We start from the raw sequence: 16,679 nt of genomic DNA, 5'->3' as shown, positions 1-16,679 counted from the left end.
TCCCTTAAATGGACTTTTATAGGAAATTTACACTGTAGGAATTGTTCCATTAATATCCAGAAGACTGAAAAACATGTTTGGTTGGTTTTGTATATTGTTTATAAGAAAATTTCTTCATCTTGTAATTCACTTCAGTTTTGCATGTACTTTTGACTACAGATGTAAAACTAGCTTTTACTAAAGTTTCCTCTTAGTAATTTAAACATTTTGAGACCTAAGGCTGGATGAGTTTTTAATTGAATCAGGTGTGGTATAGCATCCTGAAACCTTGAGGCCAGTGAATTTCTATTTGTGATGCTAGATGTATTTGCATACTCTTAAGCCGGTGACTCATGCATAGTGTCATTAGATATTAAGCTTTGTATTGTACTTTGACCAGCAACAAGCAAGCTATTTTGCAGAGACACAGGACAGAGTGAAAGTACTCCTTTCAGTGAGAATGCTGTGTGTTAAGACAAAAAATATGTTTTAAAGAGAATTAAACATAAAAGTATAGTTCTCGCAGCAGAGAATATTAAGTTTTTATGTAGCAAAAAGAAAGGTTTCGCGTAAACTGACTGTATTGTGCAGAGACCCAAAGCTGCTTTCTTTTTACAGTCATGTATCCTGCCTATGCAAAGTGGGTGCAGTCACACAGGGATCTTCCTATCAAGCTTAACCAGTGGTGCAATGTTGTGGTACGTCTGTAGACGATTTCTGAGTAACTGTTGTATTGTAAGTGCAGTGTAGGACAATTGTTCTATGTGGACATATGATACTGGTGATAATACTGGTCACAGCACATATTTCATGGCAAAAGTATGAATGTGGTTTATATGATTTGATTTTCTCACTGTTTTTAATAAAACACAGTTTATCAATGCATATTGTTGATGATATTGTTTAAGTAGAAATCTGTGAATAGTTGACACTTTATTCAGAGTTTTCTAATACTTTTATAAACATTATTTTTAACAATAATTTGACACTTCAGTGTTAATCACGGTGTTCAATTTTTTTTTTTATCCCGCTCACCCCACCCAGCGTTGGGAGTTCAAACATCCCCAGCCTTTCCTTCGCACTCGTGAGTTCCTTTGGCAAGAGGGTCACACAGCATTTGCAACATATGAAGAAGCAGCAGAGGAGGTAAAAAGCAAATGCGCTGGTGCTTTTGCTTTCAGAACTTTACCTTACTCCATAGCAACACAAACAGATCTTTTTACTAGGACCCTGTAGAAGTTGTCCTTTTGTTTGGGAGCCCTTATGAAAAATGCCAACTGTACTAGAAACCTTTTTTTTTTCTTAGATGTAACCCATGCCTGAGGCTTTCATCTCTTCAAATAATATGGGGAGTTTGAAGAGTGTGATATATAAAGAATGCTTTCCTTAAAAGTTATTTTCCATAAAAATTCTTAAAAATCTATTATCCTTAAAAATCTAAATAATGCGTTCACATGTTAACTGTGGGAAATTTTAATACTTCCTTTGCCCAAAAGACACGTGTGTGTGCCATTGAGTATCATGGCGTATCTTTATTTACTTAGCAGATATTCAGACTTTTAGGTGGAAACTAGAAGTCAATATAACCATTGAACTGGTGCTTCTGCAGTGACTCTTCTTGTTTTCTCTAACGTTTTATAGTTGTTGCTATTTGATTCATAGCAAATAGCAGCCAAAGCTTAAAGCAATTGAAGAAATCTTATTTTTTAATCACAATTTTGAATAATTTCTGATTTTAGACTGCATATAAAAATATTTCATGATTAAGCAAATGCAAAATACTGACTAATTTTTAAGACAATACATTCATCATAGGTGATGCAGATACTTGATCTGTATGCTCAAGTGTATGAAGATCTCCTAGCAATACCTGTTGTGAAAGGAAGGAAGACAGAGAAGGAGAAATTTGCTGGGGGCGATTATACAACCACTGTAGAGGCATTTATATCTGCCAGTGGAAGAGCTATCCAGGTATTTATCTATTAGAAATTTTTTTTTCAGTAAATACAGTAAGATAAAACCCTTAAACTGATGCTTGATAGACTCAACTTTCCATTGAGTAGAATTTTCTTTGTGCAACTATTTCAGGGAGCAACATCACATCATCTAGGGCAGAATTTCTCAAAGATGTTTGAAATTGTATTTGAAGATCCAAAGAAACCAGGAGAAAAGCAGTTTGCTTACCAGAATTCCTGGGGCATTACAACTCGAACTATTGGTGTAATGACAATGATTCATGGAGATAACATGGGATTGGTGCTCCCACCTCGAGTAGCCTGTGTTCAGGTATGTAAAAATACCTTAAACTACCATTGTGTTTCATTTCCTGTCTTGGAATTCATAAGAATTTTGTATTGGGCACCCAGAAGACTTAACATAGGATAGGAGCTGTTATAATTACAGAGCGTGCTGTATAATGTTAATGCAAATCATTAGGCTACTTGCAGTGGACAAACTCTCTTTTAATAGTCCATCCATTTAAAATAATTTTATCTGTATCATTTGGATGAAAAGTTAAATGTGTCCTTTACTTCTGGGAACTTGAAAGAAATTCCTGGGATATAGGACCGCAATATTGTTTTTAAGTTTTTGTAAAAACTAGGAGCTTGTTTTTATTTTTTCTAACATAGGGTATGTGTCACGTTATATTGCAGGTTGTAATTATTCCCTGTGGTATCACAAATTCCCTTTCTGAAGAGGACAAAGAAGCTTTATTGAGGAAATGTAATGAGTATCGTAATAGGCTGCTTAGTGTCAATATCCGTGTACGGGCTGATTTAAGAGATAACTATTCACCTGGTTGGAAGTTCAACCACTGGGAACTTAAGGTACATTTCTTTCCAGAGGTGTTTTGAAGTTTATATATGGGGAGTATATATGAGACATGTTATGCATGCATTGCATTCTGAAGGCACGTATTTTCTCTAAATGAAGAATTGCTGCCTGGTAATCAGGGATCACTTTCATTAATAAATGAAGAAAAGATGTTTTCTGAGACTTGCTCTGTTTTCTAGAGTTTGCGTGTCATTAACAATTTTTAACTTCCAAGTCTCCACTTTATACACCTAGGAAATTAAATTCATAGTACAAATTACTTGCATGTTTAAAAATTGATACTAATACTTAAGTGTCTCCAGAGTCACAACACTGCCGCCTTTGCACACAGTGGAACAGGGAAGATAAACCTGTACAATAAAGTCAACAAAGTAAACCGTCAACAAAGTAAACCGTCAACAAAGAAAGGAGCAATTGTTGTGGTGTGGTTTTTTTTTTTTTTTTCAAAATTACCATGTTCCCCTCACATTGTAGTTGAGAGGCACACAGTTCTGCTTCATCAAGTATAAGAGGCTTTTGTAAAACAAAATAGCAAGCAGAATGAAACAATGGTAACTAGAAACTGAATAATATATTGAGTGATGTTATGGGATCGTATTTTTGTTCTGAATTTGAAATTAGTTTCAATATGTTAATCTTCAGTGTAAGATGATAGAAGCTCCTTGAGTTGTTGAAAGTTCCCATTGTGTCCAAGTTCTTTTCTCTTTGTGTAACTTTTTTTTTTTTTTTTAAAATGGAGCTCTAATACCAGGAATCCATGTTGGGAGACTTTTTAAATAAAACAGGGCTTATCAAGGAGGCACAGCATGGGGCAAACTTGTTGTTTTTTATAAAATCTGCTAATGTGTTCAGCATAATACCTAAACTGCATCTTCAGGCTAATTGCAGGCAAAATGTACTCATTTTATTGAATTTCATAGGGTAAAAAATACAGGGGTACTCGAGTAGGAAGTACAAGAATGAACAGGAAGGTATTTTTCTTTATGTACTTTTCAGCTTAGCAGATATTGGATGTTACCGCCAAGAAGAGCCAAGTGACTGGTACTTGTTTTATAATGTCTAGTATTTGTTCCATTGCTCTTTCTTAGGAAGTCTTCCTACATGACCATTAGTCATCCTCCTTTCAGTGGAAAGTAGTACTACAATTAGAAATACTTGGTAATTTCTGCACAGTTTTAATTATGGAGACAGCTTTTTTTGTATGTCATAAACTACAATGTTTAGTTTAAATTGCTTGTTAATATCAGTTTTGGACAACTTTTTATGTAGCTTTTCAGTAGTAGTAGATATTTCACCCTTCAGACAAGTTTTATTATGTTATTCATCTTTTTAGCATAAATAAGACGAGGGATGGGGAGGGATATAGGGAATCATTTGGAAGCTGTGAACTTGAAGAGATTCCAAAGCACAAAATGCGTAAGAAGCTTGGGTAAATGTCTTTGATTCTCCTGTTCACATGTTGAATACTAGAATGTTTTTAGCTTTTAGCATTTACACTTAGGGGAAAAAAACCCAAACAACAAAACCACCCACCAAATGCATTTGCACTTACTCTCTTCGTTTCCCATGAAAGAATGTTTACAGCTTGGGACACGTGTTAGCAGGATGTAGAGAAAATAAGTTAGACTCACTAGACCCTTAACTGACTGGTAAAATGGAAACTTTTTTGTCTGATGGTATATGGGAAATGAGAAATTACATGGTTCATATCACCAAAGTTTATGATAACAGCTTTACATAAATAAAGCACCTATTGGGTTTTAGTCATATATTCTATGCAATTAATGTTGATATTAGGGCTATATTTAACAGAACTTTTGCTGTTTGCTTTTAATACAGTTGAAAGTGTTCTGTGAAAACAGAATTAAAAGGTATTGTTGGATGAACTAAAACATTAAAATGACTATAGAAAAGCCTTAATCATTCAGACTTTAAAAATAACATTTGCGTTGTCTGGGATAACTGTCTTACTGTAGTTTCAGTTGTGCTTTAACTGTCCTAGTGTTACTTTTGTGTTGGCAGAGATGCAGTATCCAAGCCAGTGAAGCAAGTTTGGAGCAAGGTATAATGCAAAAGTGAAGAGAGTGTGGGTGGGAAAGACAGAAATGCATAACAAACTGTGGAATATATGCTGTTTTTTTCCAGAGAAACTTAAATGAGTAAAGTGATTCCATATTAAGACTGAGTTTTAGAAGAAAAAAAAAAAAAAAAAAGAGAGAGAGAGAAAATAAACTCTTCCAAGGATGACTTCCTCATCATAACTTCTGTTTTTAATGAAGGGTGTTCCAGTCAGGGTTGAAGTCGGACCACGAGACATGAAGAGCCAACAGTTTGTAGCTGTTAGAAGAGATACAGGACAGAAGCTGACCTTTTCTGAACATGAAGCAGAAGATAGATTGAAGCAGATTTTGGAGGAGATCCATACTAACCTTTACAACAGGTAAATTGAGAGGTGCAGTAAATGGCTGTACTGATCATAAATGCGTTTTAGCTATCTGAAGAATTTTTCACATCATTGGTTCATCTGTGGAGAAAGACTGGTTAGGTCTGTCTTCCTGTTTGTGACATTCAGTTTTCTGTCTCTGAGGCTTGTTCACATACAGTGATAGAAGTTTCCTAGTGTGCTCATGAAACAATGTTAAAAGTTGTGAACTTTAAAAAAATACTTCCATAAATTCATGTGAAGTATTAATAAACAAATACACCATAAATAGTTAATGGGGTAATAATGCACAGGTTTCATTCCTGAAAGATGCCTTTGGTAGGGAATTTTGAAAGATGAGAGTTGTCCAAGAAACTTCAGTAGTTGAAGTTCTATGTTCAGAAGTGTATTTTAAGACTCTATATCCTATTGACTTTCATAGGATTGTTTTCTTATAAGCAGTCAAATGCCTTTGGAACTGTTATTTGCACTTATTGCATATGCCAAAATCCCTTGCATGTCTGTCACTGCAAATTGTTTTTTGTAAGTAGACTGTGAAAGAACAAGGTGCTGATCCAGCACTATGACAGATGAACTTTCCTACTTTCTGTGGTAATCAGTTGCTTACAAGCAGAATGTTTTTACCTAGTTAAAGAAGATTTTGCTATTTAGACTTAGAACATAAATAAAAAATAAAAATCTACATCTGTAGTACTTGTCTGTTTCTATCTATAGCTGGCCATTGTTCAACTGATATGCACAACAAGGTGAATTAACGTGGTGAAATGTGCAGCAACCTGGAACACCCCATCAGCAACTAATCAAAATTTTATCTCTTTAAGGGCAAAAGTGGTAGAAAGATGTAACCTGATTAGGAAGTTTCAAATGAATATATAGCTTCTCTTGTAATTTTTTTGTTTTGACTGACTCTGAAAACTTAGTTCATTTGATAGTGAGGTGCATAAATCTGCCCTGACTGAATCTATTTTTCCTTTTCGTAGAGCTTCTGAGGACTTAAGAAGTCATATGGTGGTGGCCAATACTATGGAGGACTTTCAAAAAGAGCTTGATTCAGGAAAGGTAAGGAAATTTATTTCATTCTATCCTGATAAGTTCCTTCACACGCTTTCTGTTCCTTAAAAATAATCAGGGGCTAGAAATTTGAAAGCTTATCTATAAATACTGCTGAACTCTCCCCTCACAAGCAGATGAAGCCTCTCCTGTATAACTGCACAAAAATAAATTAGCTTTCCCAAAATTTGTTCCTTTCTTCTTTTGCTAAAATACTGTATTTTATACAGTATTTTATATCGTGTGGCTACCACCATTCAAAATTTTGTCCTATGCTAGAGGTGACAGGGTGTCTTGAAGTGACTTAAAATGCTGCAGTTTGGTAATTTGCATTAAGTGTTACATTTTTACCAGCAAGTGCTTTTCAGAGAGATTAATGTAAATATTCAGATTAAGATGAACTTGCTGTCATTATTCTAATGCAAACAGTGAAAAACACTTGTCAAGTCTTGTAACAGGGTCCAAGTTTAAAGTACATGCTATTTACGTCAAAGTAGTTTTGAATTTATGACCTGAATAGAAGTCACTGGGTTCACTGAGAATTACTGCAAGTCGGAAACTTCCTTGGGTTGATAGTAAGAATAACCCATAAAGTGGATGGTTGAGATCTAGTTATCTAGAGATCTGTGAAAAATTTGAAGTTCTGGCAAAGTATTTGAAGTTTAGATGAGAGATTAAGTCTTCAGTAGAGAATTCAGCTGCTGCTTCTTTTTCAGTGATCCGCTGATGGAAGTTCTTAACCCCGAAATTTTGTCACAAACCTCAGTGTGTGAAATGGTTCATGTATTTAGATTAATGTGTTCAAGTAGTAGGATCCCCAAGATCAATCATTAAAGCTGTGTATTTTATAAAGAGAGACTGGGGTTTTTATGTGTACCAACTAGATCTACTCTTAAAATTTCAAAATGTCTGATGGGAAATGCATAAGTGTCAAGAATTCATAGTACTTTTGTTAACTTCATAAATAGTTTTAAGTTATTCTTGGTTAGGCTTGAACTTCTATCACACTCTTTTCTGGCATTTCTAGTACACTTAAATTCAATTTATAGCAAGATTTAAAGGAATAATTATGAACTTGAGAGGAGGGACTGATTTAGCATGCTTATGAAGTTGAGGATATAGAGTTTTTAGACATTCTGTGCATAGGTCCTATAATAGTAATACTGCCTTATTTTCCTCTACAAAACTAAATACAAGTGTGAAATATTCTGTTTCCAAACAGCTTTGGGCTCTTCCTACTGACTGCAAAGTATCATTTCGTTGGTGCAAGTGTCTCTAAAGCATCTGATGATTCTGGTGGTAGATTTAAAAACCAAAAATCTTTAGTGTTTGCTTAACAAATAGTTCCGCTCTGCATAGATATTCAGCTAGTACTACTGCTCTCACAAATTGTGATTTCAAGATACGTCATCATGTATCTTTCACTTCTGAATTAAACAAGCACTCTGAAACTATGCTTGACTGTCTTCAAGACAAAGAAACAGTTGAGGAAGACATAAGCTCTTAAAAAAAATATCTTAAGAAATGCAGTAAACTTGCATGTAAAAATAAACTGAAATGGAGTCAAGCTCATTCCAAGGGCAGGAACGGAATGTGAAGTTAATTCTGTATTTGTAAATGCACATATATTATTATCCTTTAGTTTTGATGAAATGCACCGGAATCTCCTTTCTTCTCCTCTACTGCGGAGGGTGGTCCAAATGATACCCTGTGCCTATGGGGAGGGTAAAATGCCTTGTCTTCAGTGTCTAACACTCACTGTTGAGTACTGTTATATTCTAGAGAGGGCCAAGAGAATTATCCGATTTATATTGTGTTTAGAACTATAATATAATCTAGTTTATAATGTAGTTAATTTGGGAATGTGAAAAAATATTTTCACATTCCAAGTTGGATATTTTGGTACTTATATAACTTAAGTTTATTATAATCAGCATATCTGAATTGAAAAAAAATGACGTACATCATATTATGACTGTTTCACTCCCCACCAATATATGTTATATGGACAGAATTTTCCTAGCATATGTATTCTGTAGTTTCTTGAAATTGCACAGTGTTAGCACTGACTTCTGTTTAAGAAGAAAATTTGTAAGCTGAAGTACTCCTGCTTAATTCCTGTTGCTGTTTTCCCTTTACTATATATAATTGCAGTGTAGACTATTAGTTCTTTAAAAGAACATGGAAGCAGTCTGCACTTTTAAGTTGCATGCAAATTTTAGTTGAAACTGTAAGAATAAATTGCACAGGTATTTAAACAAATTTCATTTAACTAACGAAAGATTAATGCAAGAACAGTATAGTAGAGTAGTAATAGTTCCTTTTTTTCAGTTGCAAGAAAGGGAAGCTATAAAGTGAAGTCTAATAAAGGTGTGTTCCAGTTCAAGGCAAATGGAGAATTTTGGCCTAAGAATGTAAATTTGGTGAAAGCAAGCCACAGATGAGCAGACTTTACTTGGAGTTGGGATAGAATTAAAATGACTGTGATGGCTGAATTTAGTCATAAACAGAATTTTCCCTGTGAAAATCGATTAAAAATGAAAAAAAATCAGTAAAATGGAATATAAAACTTGGGAAATGAGTTTCAGTACAATAACTAAGAGTAGTAATGAGAAGAGCATATGAGTTAATAATTTCAACTTTCTCAGTTTCTTCAGTTAATGTAACTGAAGGAAACAGCGGGAAAATATGCACCACTTTCCCCCGCCCCCAAGAAAAATATGTATGTCTATGTCTTGTTCAGAAAATACACAAATTCATAGTAATGGGTTTAGATTGGAAACTTAATTAGGAAAGCACTGTCTTGCAGCCTGTAAGCAACCATTTATTCTGCAGTTTGAAAGTTTTAAAGTTTTCCTGAAAAAGAGTATTTCATGGGAAAACAGTATTTGTGCTTTCAATAGAAGGAAGATATATTGGGTTAAAAAAAAAAAAAAATCAGCACCCTGACTTGATTTAAATGCTCCTTTGGTTTTGTGTAGGTCTTTCCTGCTGCACTATGGAGGGATGACTGTGCTTGTCTATTTCTCTGAAGAGAAAGATTTATTAAAATTTAGTTGTAGCAATAGCAATTCTTCCCACTTTGAACATATATGAAATCTTAAGGTTTAGGCATCTTCCAGAGACAAGGATGATTCTTTTTTTTTCAGATGTATGACTGGTTGTTTGTTTTTTCTCCTCCCCTGCCTTTCAGATTGTACAAATCCCTTTTTGTGGGGAAATTGAGTGTGAGGATTGGATCAAGAAGACCACTGCCAGGTAAAGTATAACTGAACTGGAGAGTACCTACCAAGATCAGAATCAAAGTGTTTTGAATATAAAACAGGAATGTAAGATGCCTCTGGATATAACACTGATGTACACTCATCACCTTTGGCTCTTGCTGTCCTGTCATAATTCAGTACATTTACTCCCTTAGTTCTGGAACTTTCAGACTAGTTAGTGTGCTTTTGAGATTTTATGTATAATGCACATTGCATCTTTATTTTTAAATAAAAGTATTTATTTACAAGTATGCTTTTTATTTCAGGGATCAAGATCTGGAGCCTGGCGCCCCTTCCATGGGAGCAAAAAGCCTCTGCATACCTTTTCAGCCTCTCTGTGAACTACAGTGTGGGACAAGATGTGTCTGCGGCAAAAACCCTGCAAAATTTTATACCCTATTTGGTCGTAGTTACTAAATTACTAGTGAAAGCACCTTGTCCTTTATCTGTGAATTGAACTTTTTTTAACAAGACTGAAATAGCCCCCAAACTTAATCAGTTTTGTGACTTTTTAAATGATTCCAAAAGCAAAGCCATAAACCATAAGCCCCCCCAATTGTCAGTCTTAGGCTAGCAGTTATCCACAGACTTTTCTGTAAACATCTCTAATAATAAACATGTATTGTGAGCTGTAATACGCTTTGGTTGTTTTTTCTGTGTTACTCAGTGGGGAAGATAGGTATCCTTTGCTCGTGTCTTTTTTCTGGTTTGGTGCATATATCTTCTTTTACATTGAGAAAATGCCCAAAAGATTGGAGAGAATGTCATAAACACTGTACAGTACAGTTAAGTGTGCCGACATAAGCTTTATAGATAAAACGTCGGCTTTTAATTTTGCTTGCAAAGTTTTCAATTTTCAGTACAGACGTGCTGCTAACTTGTAGACATGGTAAATGCTACCCTTTTTGAAAACTTGCTCTGGAGCCAGGTGGTTCAAGGAATATTTTCACACCATCGTAGGACAAGTTTGAAAGGCTATCTTGGATTAAATGCCACATTGTAAGTAACATGCAGGTGAATGCCATTTCTTGCAGATAGTTTGCAAAGCTGTTTCTCTTATCTTATAAACTGTCATTTATAGCTGTCTCACAGTGATACTGCAGTGAGTAATGCAAAAGCAATGTAAAGAGAGGTATTTTCAGTGCTATAGCATATTTCATAAAACCCTTTTGCTTTTCTTGCACTTACTATGTGTTGCTTTAGCAGAGAAGGCTGAATGTTGCAGAGTTGTTAAATTATTTTAAAAATAAAATTACTTCTACTCTGAGCGTAGGATTGACTTAAAAAAAGTAAAAAATAAAAAAAAGAGATAGCCCTGACACAAAATAACTTCTGGATGACATGTGCTTAATTTGTTACTTTTTTCTCCTGTATCTTTGAAGGCTGTCTACATAAACCCCTTTCCCTAAAAAGAGTAGAGTGAAAACATGGCAGTTAAAAAGTTGGACCAGTAAAATCCTCCCCAGACTCTTCCTATGAGAATACTACATGGCTGCCTGTTTCCAAAACCCTATTTTTATGTAGCAGCATAAAAGTCTTAAGCATACAGGAGACTTACAGTGCTATTCACAGATCTTCATGCTTTTTTAGTTTTCAAAAGCATGCAAAATGTTAGCTTTTGCCCAGATTCCTGTGGTCAGCCTTCCTAGTCAAAATTTTGAATATTTAATTTGAACCAATGGCCTGTCCAGTTTAGGATCACGCCCCTTGTGATAATACCCCCAGTTTTTCACAGAAAAGTGGGAAAATTACTAAATATTCCACATCAGCTTGCTCAGAGCGCCTGAGCACTTGGAAATTCTCTGTAATATTACTTAAATGATGGTTAGTCCTGAAGGGCTCGCTTCAGTTGCATCTTAAAATCATCCGTCTAGATATTTTCTCACTATATAGACAAGGTCTCAGGGGCAGTAACGAGCGAAGGATTTGGGGAGTGATATTTTCAGTGCACGCATTCGTCTTTTGTTTTCAGTTGACGTACCGGAAGAGTTGGCCCTAAGGTCTTTCTGTCCTGGGGTGCTGTCTCTAACACTGACTGGAATGACACTTTAAGAAAGCGTAAGTAATACCAGAGGGCTTTTTCCCCAGCCTCAAAGGATGGGTGACTAAGGCTATTAGTCTTCAGAGGTACTGCCTGCTGCTGCACTTGCTGCTGGGGGAAGGGGTGAGGCAGTGACCAGCAGCTTCAATGTCCTCTGGCATAAGAGACAAAAAGTGTGCCAAAATTTTTTGACAGAGCAAACCAGATTATTAAGAATAGATGAGCACTTCCAGCTCCCATCGAAACACTCTACTGCAACACCAGTGTTTTAAAAAGGAGATGTAGAAGCTGTTAATAGCACAGAACAAAGGAAAGGCAAAACTTAAATGCTGTCGAACTGCTGTGGTCTTATCGGTTTGAACAAACAGCCAACCTTCAACCAGTTGACCGGATAAAATTCGTGAGTAAACATGTTGACAACACTGTTCTCAGAAATGAGTTGCTCTCAACCTTCAAATGGGTTTGTTTGAAGCCCAGAGGTTTCACAGAAGGCCAGCCCTCGCGTTTTTTTTTTTTTTTCCTCTTCCTTTTCCCCAGCACGTTTCTTCCTGGTCATAGTAGGGCTTGAAGTGCCTGGAATGTGGATGACTCAGCTGCAGGTCTCTAGCTGGTGATCTTCTGCAGAGATGCTAATGCCTGCCTGAGAGAGACACATCCACGTCAAGTACCCTTTCACCAAAAGCACAATCTGAGCTATTGACCATACTATTAATCATACTGGTACGAAAATCTCTTAGTGTTCCTTAGTTCTTATAGTGGTATCCTGATAAATTTGGGTTAAATAGCATAGTAAGGTGGGATCCAGGGGAACTGCCTCAACATGGTGGTGCTCCTTATTGACGAAATGGAGCACAGAAGCATTTTAGCTCTGCTGCGAAGGGAATGCTTTGTTTAGCTCGAGCTCTTGTTTTGGTAATTGAAACCTGGTGTAAGGCAGGACTTTTGAGAGCTCTGAAGTTTAACTTTGGTCTGTTCCCATTGAAAGAATAGCTTGAAAAAAATTCTCACTTTTCTCACTTTTTCACTTTTCATGCTTTGTAGTTGAGATAATAATTAAGTAGTTGAACATTGCTTTAATAGAAGAAGAAAGATGCTTTAATATAAGAAGGAAGAAAGCACCATAGAAATAGCTGAAATAGAAGTAGTAACACAGGTGGGAAATGATGAAGAGGAAAAAGAGCAAGTACCAGTTTCTATGTTTTAATTTGTTCCAATTTACCCTGCCAGGGTTAATGGTGTTCTTAAAATGGAGGAGGAGGGGAAACCTCAAGAGTTACAGCTGCAGTGTGTAGGTAGACAAATGACCAAATGTTAAAAATTACATCTGTTGGCAGGCAAGACTTCTAACAAACTGGACTTTAAACATAAATATTTTAGCTGTTTAAACCATTTGAGAAAATAAATAAATAAAAATTGGGGATGGGTGTTTTGAGTTTTTAACCTGAAGTTAATTCACCTTGGACAGTCTAAGGCCAGCAGGGACAGTTGGTCAGCTCAGGTTATCAGTATTATTATCTCATTTCTCTATGGCTGTATTGCACATAATTTCCTCCTGTTTTATCTTGTAACTAACTGTGTGTATGTATATATGGCCACAGATGGGCGTTTCAAACAAAAACTGGATCATAAGCTTTTCAAGGAAGGCACCTGGTCTTAACATCCTTATTGTCTAGTGTGTTATTAGCAGCAAGATTTCCTTCACTGTGGCTTGTAAGTGCCCAGAAACTGTGTACACTCAAGAGCTCAGCAGGTACTCCAGTGAGTGACAAAAAAAAAAGTTACCGCTTCAGGTTTTTACTCTGTTCCAGAAGTGGCACCACATACAAGCTCTTCTTTCTCCTTTAACTTCTGGTTGTGCTTTTCCCAAATCTGACACCCCCTTGCAAGTGTAAGAGGATTACTTTGGGATTTAGAGATAGGAAGGTTTTTTAAACAGGAAATAAACAATGCACTTTGGGTTTATTGTTAAGGCCCAGCTTCCACGTCTACTGGCTTCACATTCAGAAAACGGCCTCCAACTTTGCTCCATTTCCATGGGCAACGTTAAAACGTGCCAAAAGTACAAGCAGTTGAGAACTCTGGGTTGCTAAAATGTAAGGTCAATTCAGTTGTCTTTGAAACTTGCTCTCTATGGGCAACGTGTTCAATGACCCTCACAGGCATTTGCGTTTACCATGTTCTTAACAATAATGTCCACCCAACATGGATTTCAAATGTCTTCTTCCACAGCCATGGAGGAGTAGTTTCTCAGTACTAGAGTTACTGGCAACAGAAATGGCTGAAACAGATATCAGAGGAGAGTTTTAGGCAAAAGAAACGCCTTCTCTAACTGCTTAAAATTCTGACCCACCTTCTTATGCTCTCCTGTTTGGGCCTTATTAGATTTTTTAGGACAATGCCATTGGGTAGAGTAGCAAGTGCTGGTGCTCCCAGTAGTCTCCCTTGGTTTGGTTTTGGTTTTGGAGAAAAAAAAAAAAGCCTCCTGAGGGTGGAACCCCTACAGGACTGGAGCCTTCAGGCTGCCTTCACATGACGAATCTTGCTAAACTGCCCTTTAAACTGATTTATTGCTTTACTGCTTCCTATAAAAGTGGCTCCCACATGTGAGCAGCACTGACAGGTGAAGGGCAGAATCACAGAGAGCGAGTCGCTCCTCGCACAGCTCTGTCTCACAGAACCTCAGAGCAAGGGGAAGAGAGCAGCAGAAATGGGCCGCTACTCGGGCAGGAGCAGCAGGCTCATCCTCATGTGCGTGGTGAGCCTTGTGCTTTTTGCTGTTGAGATCTCAGTAGCCTACGTTGGCAATTCTCTTTCCTTAGCTTCAGATGCCTTTGCGGTTCTCTCTCACTTGATCTCCATGATCATCGGTTTGTTCGGTGTTAGGTTCAGCCGCATCAGATGGCACAAAGCTAACACTTTTGGCTTCAGCCGGGCGGAGGTCCTGGGAGCTTTTGGCAACACTGTTTTTGCCACTGCTCTGATGTTTAGCATCTTCGTTGAGGCAATCAAGAGGTTTATTAATCCTCAGAAGACTGAGAAAGCACTGCTCGTCCTCATTGTCGGGATTGTAGGTCTGTTCTTCAACATGTTCAACTATGTTATCTTCATGGACTGCTGTTATTGTCGTGCACCCCAAGGAGACACCGAAACAGGTAAATAACCTAATGCAGTTGCTCAGAGTTCCCAGCCCTCTACGATTCTGCTTAATGACTTTTCTAGGGACTACTGTTTCTCTGAGATGGGCAAGTGAAATGTTGTAGTTTTTTCATTCTTTTGTTAGCAAGGGTAATGGGTTTTTATGCCTGAACCTGTACGTTTCCAGCTATAACCACAGGCGTTTCTCAGTAAGTAACCTGTAAGTAGCATATGCATTGACTTTCTAAAGCGTTTGGTTTTCTAGGGAGAAATTTTCTCCCTAATCCTCTGGCATGGGACAAAGCGTACTACCACCCTAAGGAGACACTTATTAGGAAATACCTAATCCTGAAATACCAATCATCCACAATCTCCACTCTCGATGCTTTAGTAATTGTGCTGTAACTCTTGTCTAGGACATGGTTGTATTTTGAGAAGTGTTCACAGTGTGTATGAGGCAAAAGAGTAGGTAAGGGCTAAAGGAGGGTCTCAGCTTTCCTTGATTTGGGGGTAAAAACTGTTCTGAGAATATTTGGGAGCTGACTAAAGAGCCTGTGAATACACAGCTGAAGTATTCTTTGGTGCTGTTTGTTAACCTGTGCCTGGGAAAGCTTGCAGGGTAGAAACGGGGATACTCTGCTACACAAATCTTTTGCAGGAGGTTCTGCTGAGTGCCCAGAGGTTTAGCCTTTCAGTTTATTTTTCTTAGCCACAGGATTTTCAAATTTCTACATTTGGCAGGAGGGATGGGGACTGTTCCTTTACTCCTGCAGAAGCTCTCTCACTTTATTTGACATAAGATACACGTGAGTTCTCTTCCTCTCTCTCTGTATGCATACATATATGCACATACAAACATACTTCTTAAAAATAGAAGTATTTCAGTTGGGATAGGAACCAGACATTTGCAAAGCGTTAACTGGATATCCTGGGGGAAAAGCTGAGAGAACACATCTAATAAAGCAGCTGCTGTTATGTACTGTTCTAGGTGAGGTGAGGTAAGTCTTATATTTGACTTTCAGGCTGGACAGGGTCTCAGAGCTAGGAATTAAAAGTTTGTTAGTTTAGTTTACATCCCAGTGTCAGTGTGTTTTCTGTAGGACTTAAAGTGGAAAAGATTTCTGTTCATTATTAAAAGTACCTCCAGACGATACTGAAGCTTTAACTTTACTGGCATATAACGCTAAAACCAGTTGCGCAGTTTATTTTGCTGCCTGTTTGTCTAGATGCCCAACTGTTTAAAATTTGAGCTGCTCTTAGACTAAAGTTGTGGTGTGGAATTAGCAGGGAGATTTAATGGGCTTTTATGTTAGTAGCTGTCAGAAACCCCTGACAAAGTCACTGTTTATGATGGCTTCTTGGAAGACAGCTTCTCAAAATTGTGCCTCTGGGTGAAGTCAGGGAGGAGGAACACATCAGCACTTAAAACCAAAAGCAGTGAGTGTCATGCTATTCAGGAATTAACTGAAATTAATGGCGACTGTGTAGGTAAATGCCATTCTCACTGAATTTCCAGGATCCTGCTCCTAACAGCTCTCTGCGAAAAGACAGCCATCCATCTCCCTCTGATAGACTCACGTCCAAACACCTGGCAACTCCACCTTGTTTTCAACTCAATTTCAGTTGCATAAGCCAGGGATGAGTTTTGTACCATTGCATAAACACAGTGTGTAGATTTGCCAGTGGTTTTGCCTCTCTGTTTCTGGTATGGTGAACCTTCTCTGTTTGTGGTAATGCCTACAGCCAAGACAACGCCATTTTGTACCGTAGAGGGAATGCTCCTTTCTTCTGGGCTTGATTTTATAATCCCCACTTAGGTAAAATTTCACATATATTTCCTCTAATTATCTCTATATTAAACCTGAGTGGGACTTCTATTACATTTCTTTTAAAAGAAATGTTATTCCCCAAGTAGCTGTACTCTGAAAAGTAT

At 37.2% G+C, this 16,679-nt stretch overlaps 1 protein-coding gene across 3 annotated transcripts in view; it reads left to right on the top strand.

Moving 5' to 3' along the window:
* EPRS1 (glutamyl-prolyl-tRNA synthetase 1) overlaps nt 1-10,204 on the top strand; it is a 40,826-nt gene extending 30,622 nt beyond the window's left edge. For 2 of the 3 annotated variants that reach the window (XM_074168968.1, XM_074168969.1), the window contains exons 24-32: nt 598-677; nt 1,024-1,125; nt 1,795-1,950; nt 2,068-2,265; nt 2,634-2,807; nt 5,094-5,254; nt 6,238-6,316; nt 9,501-9,565; nt 9,837-10,203. In XM_074168968.1, the coding sequence (XP_074025069.1) occupies nt 598-677; nt 1,024-1,125; nt 1,795-1,950; nt 2,068-2,265; nt 2,634-2,807; nt 5,094-5,254; nt 6,238-6,316; nt 9,501-9,565; nt 9,837-9,987 (1,166 nt within the window). In that variant the 3' untranslated portion in view covers nt 9,988-10,203. Of the gene's footprint in view, nt 1-597; nt 678-1,023; nt 1,126-1,794; nt 1,951-2,067; nt 2,266-2,633; nt 2,808-5,093; nt 5,255-6,237; nt 6,317-9,500; nt 9,566-9,836 lie in introns of all 3 variants that reach the window. The other variant, XM_074168967.1, reaches the window with a different exon arrangement.
* Nucleotides 10,205-16,679: the final 6,475 nt, after the last annotated feature.

Source organism: Numenius arquata, chromosome 2, assembly GCF_964106895.1.
Source record: "Numenius arquata chromosome 2, bNumArq3.hap1.1, whole genome shotgun sequence".
In the NCBI taxonomy this organism is placed as follows: domain Eukaryota; kingdom Metazoa; phylum Chordata; class Aves; order Charadriiformes; family Scolopacidae; genus Numenius; species Numenius arquata.
Note: the sequence above shows the minus strand (reverse complement) of the source record. Positions and strands in the feature narration are given on the sequence as shown.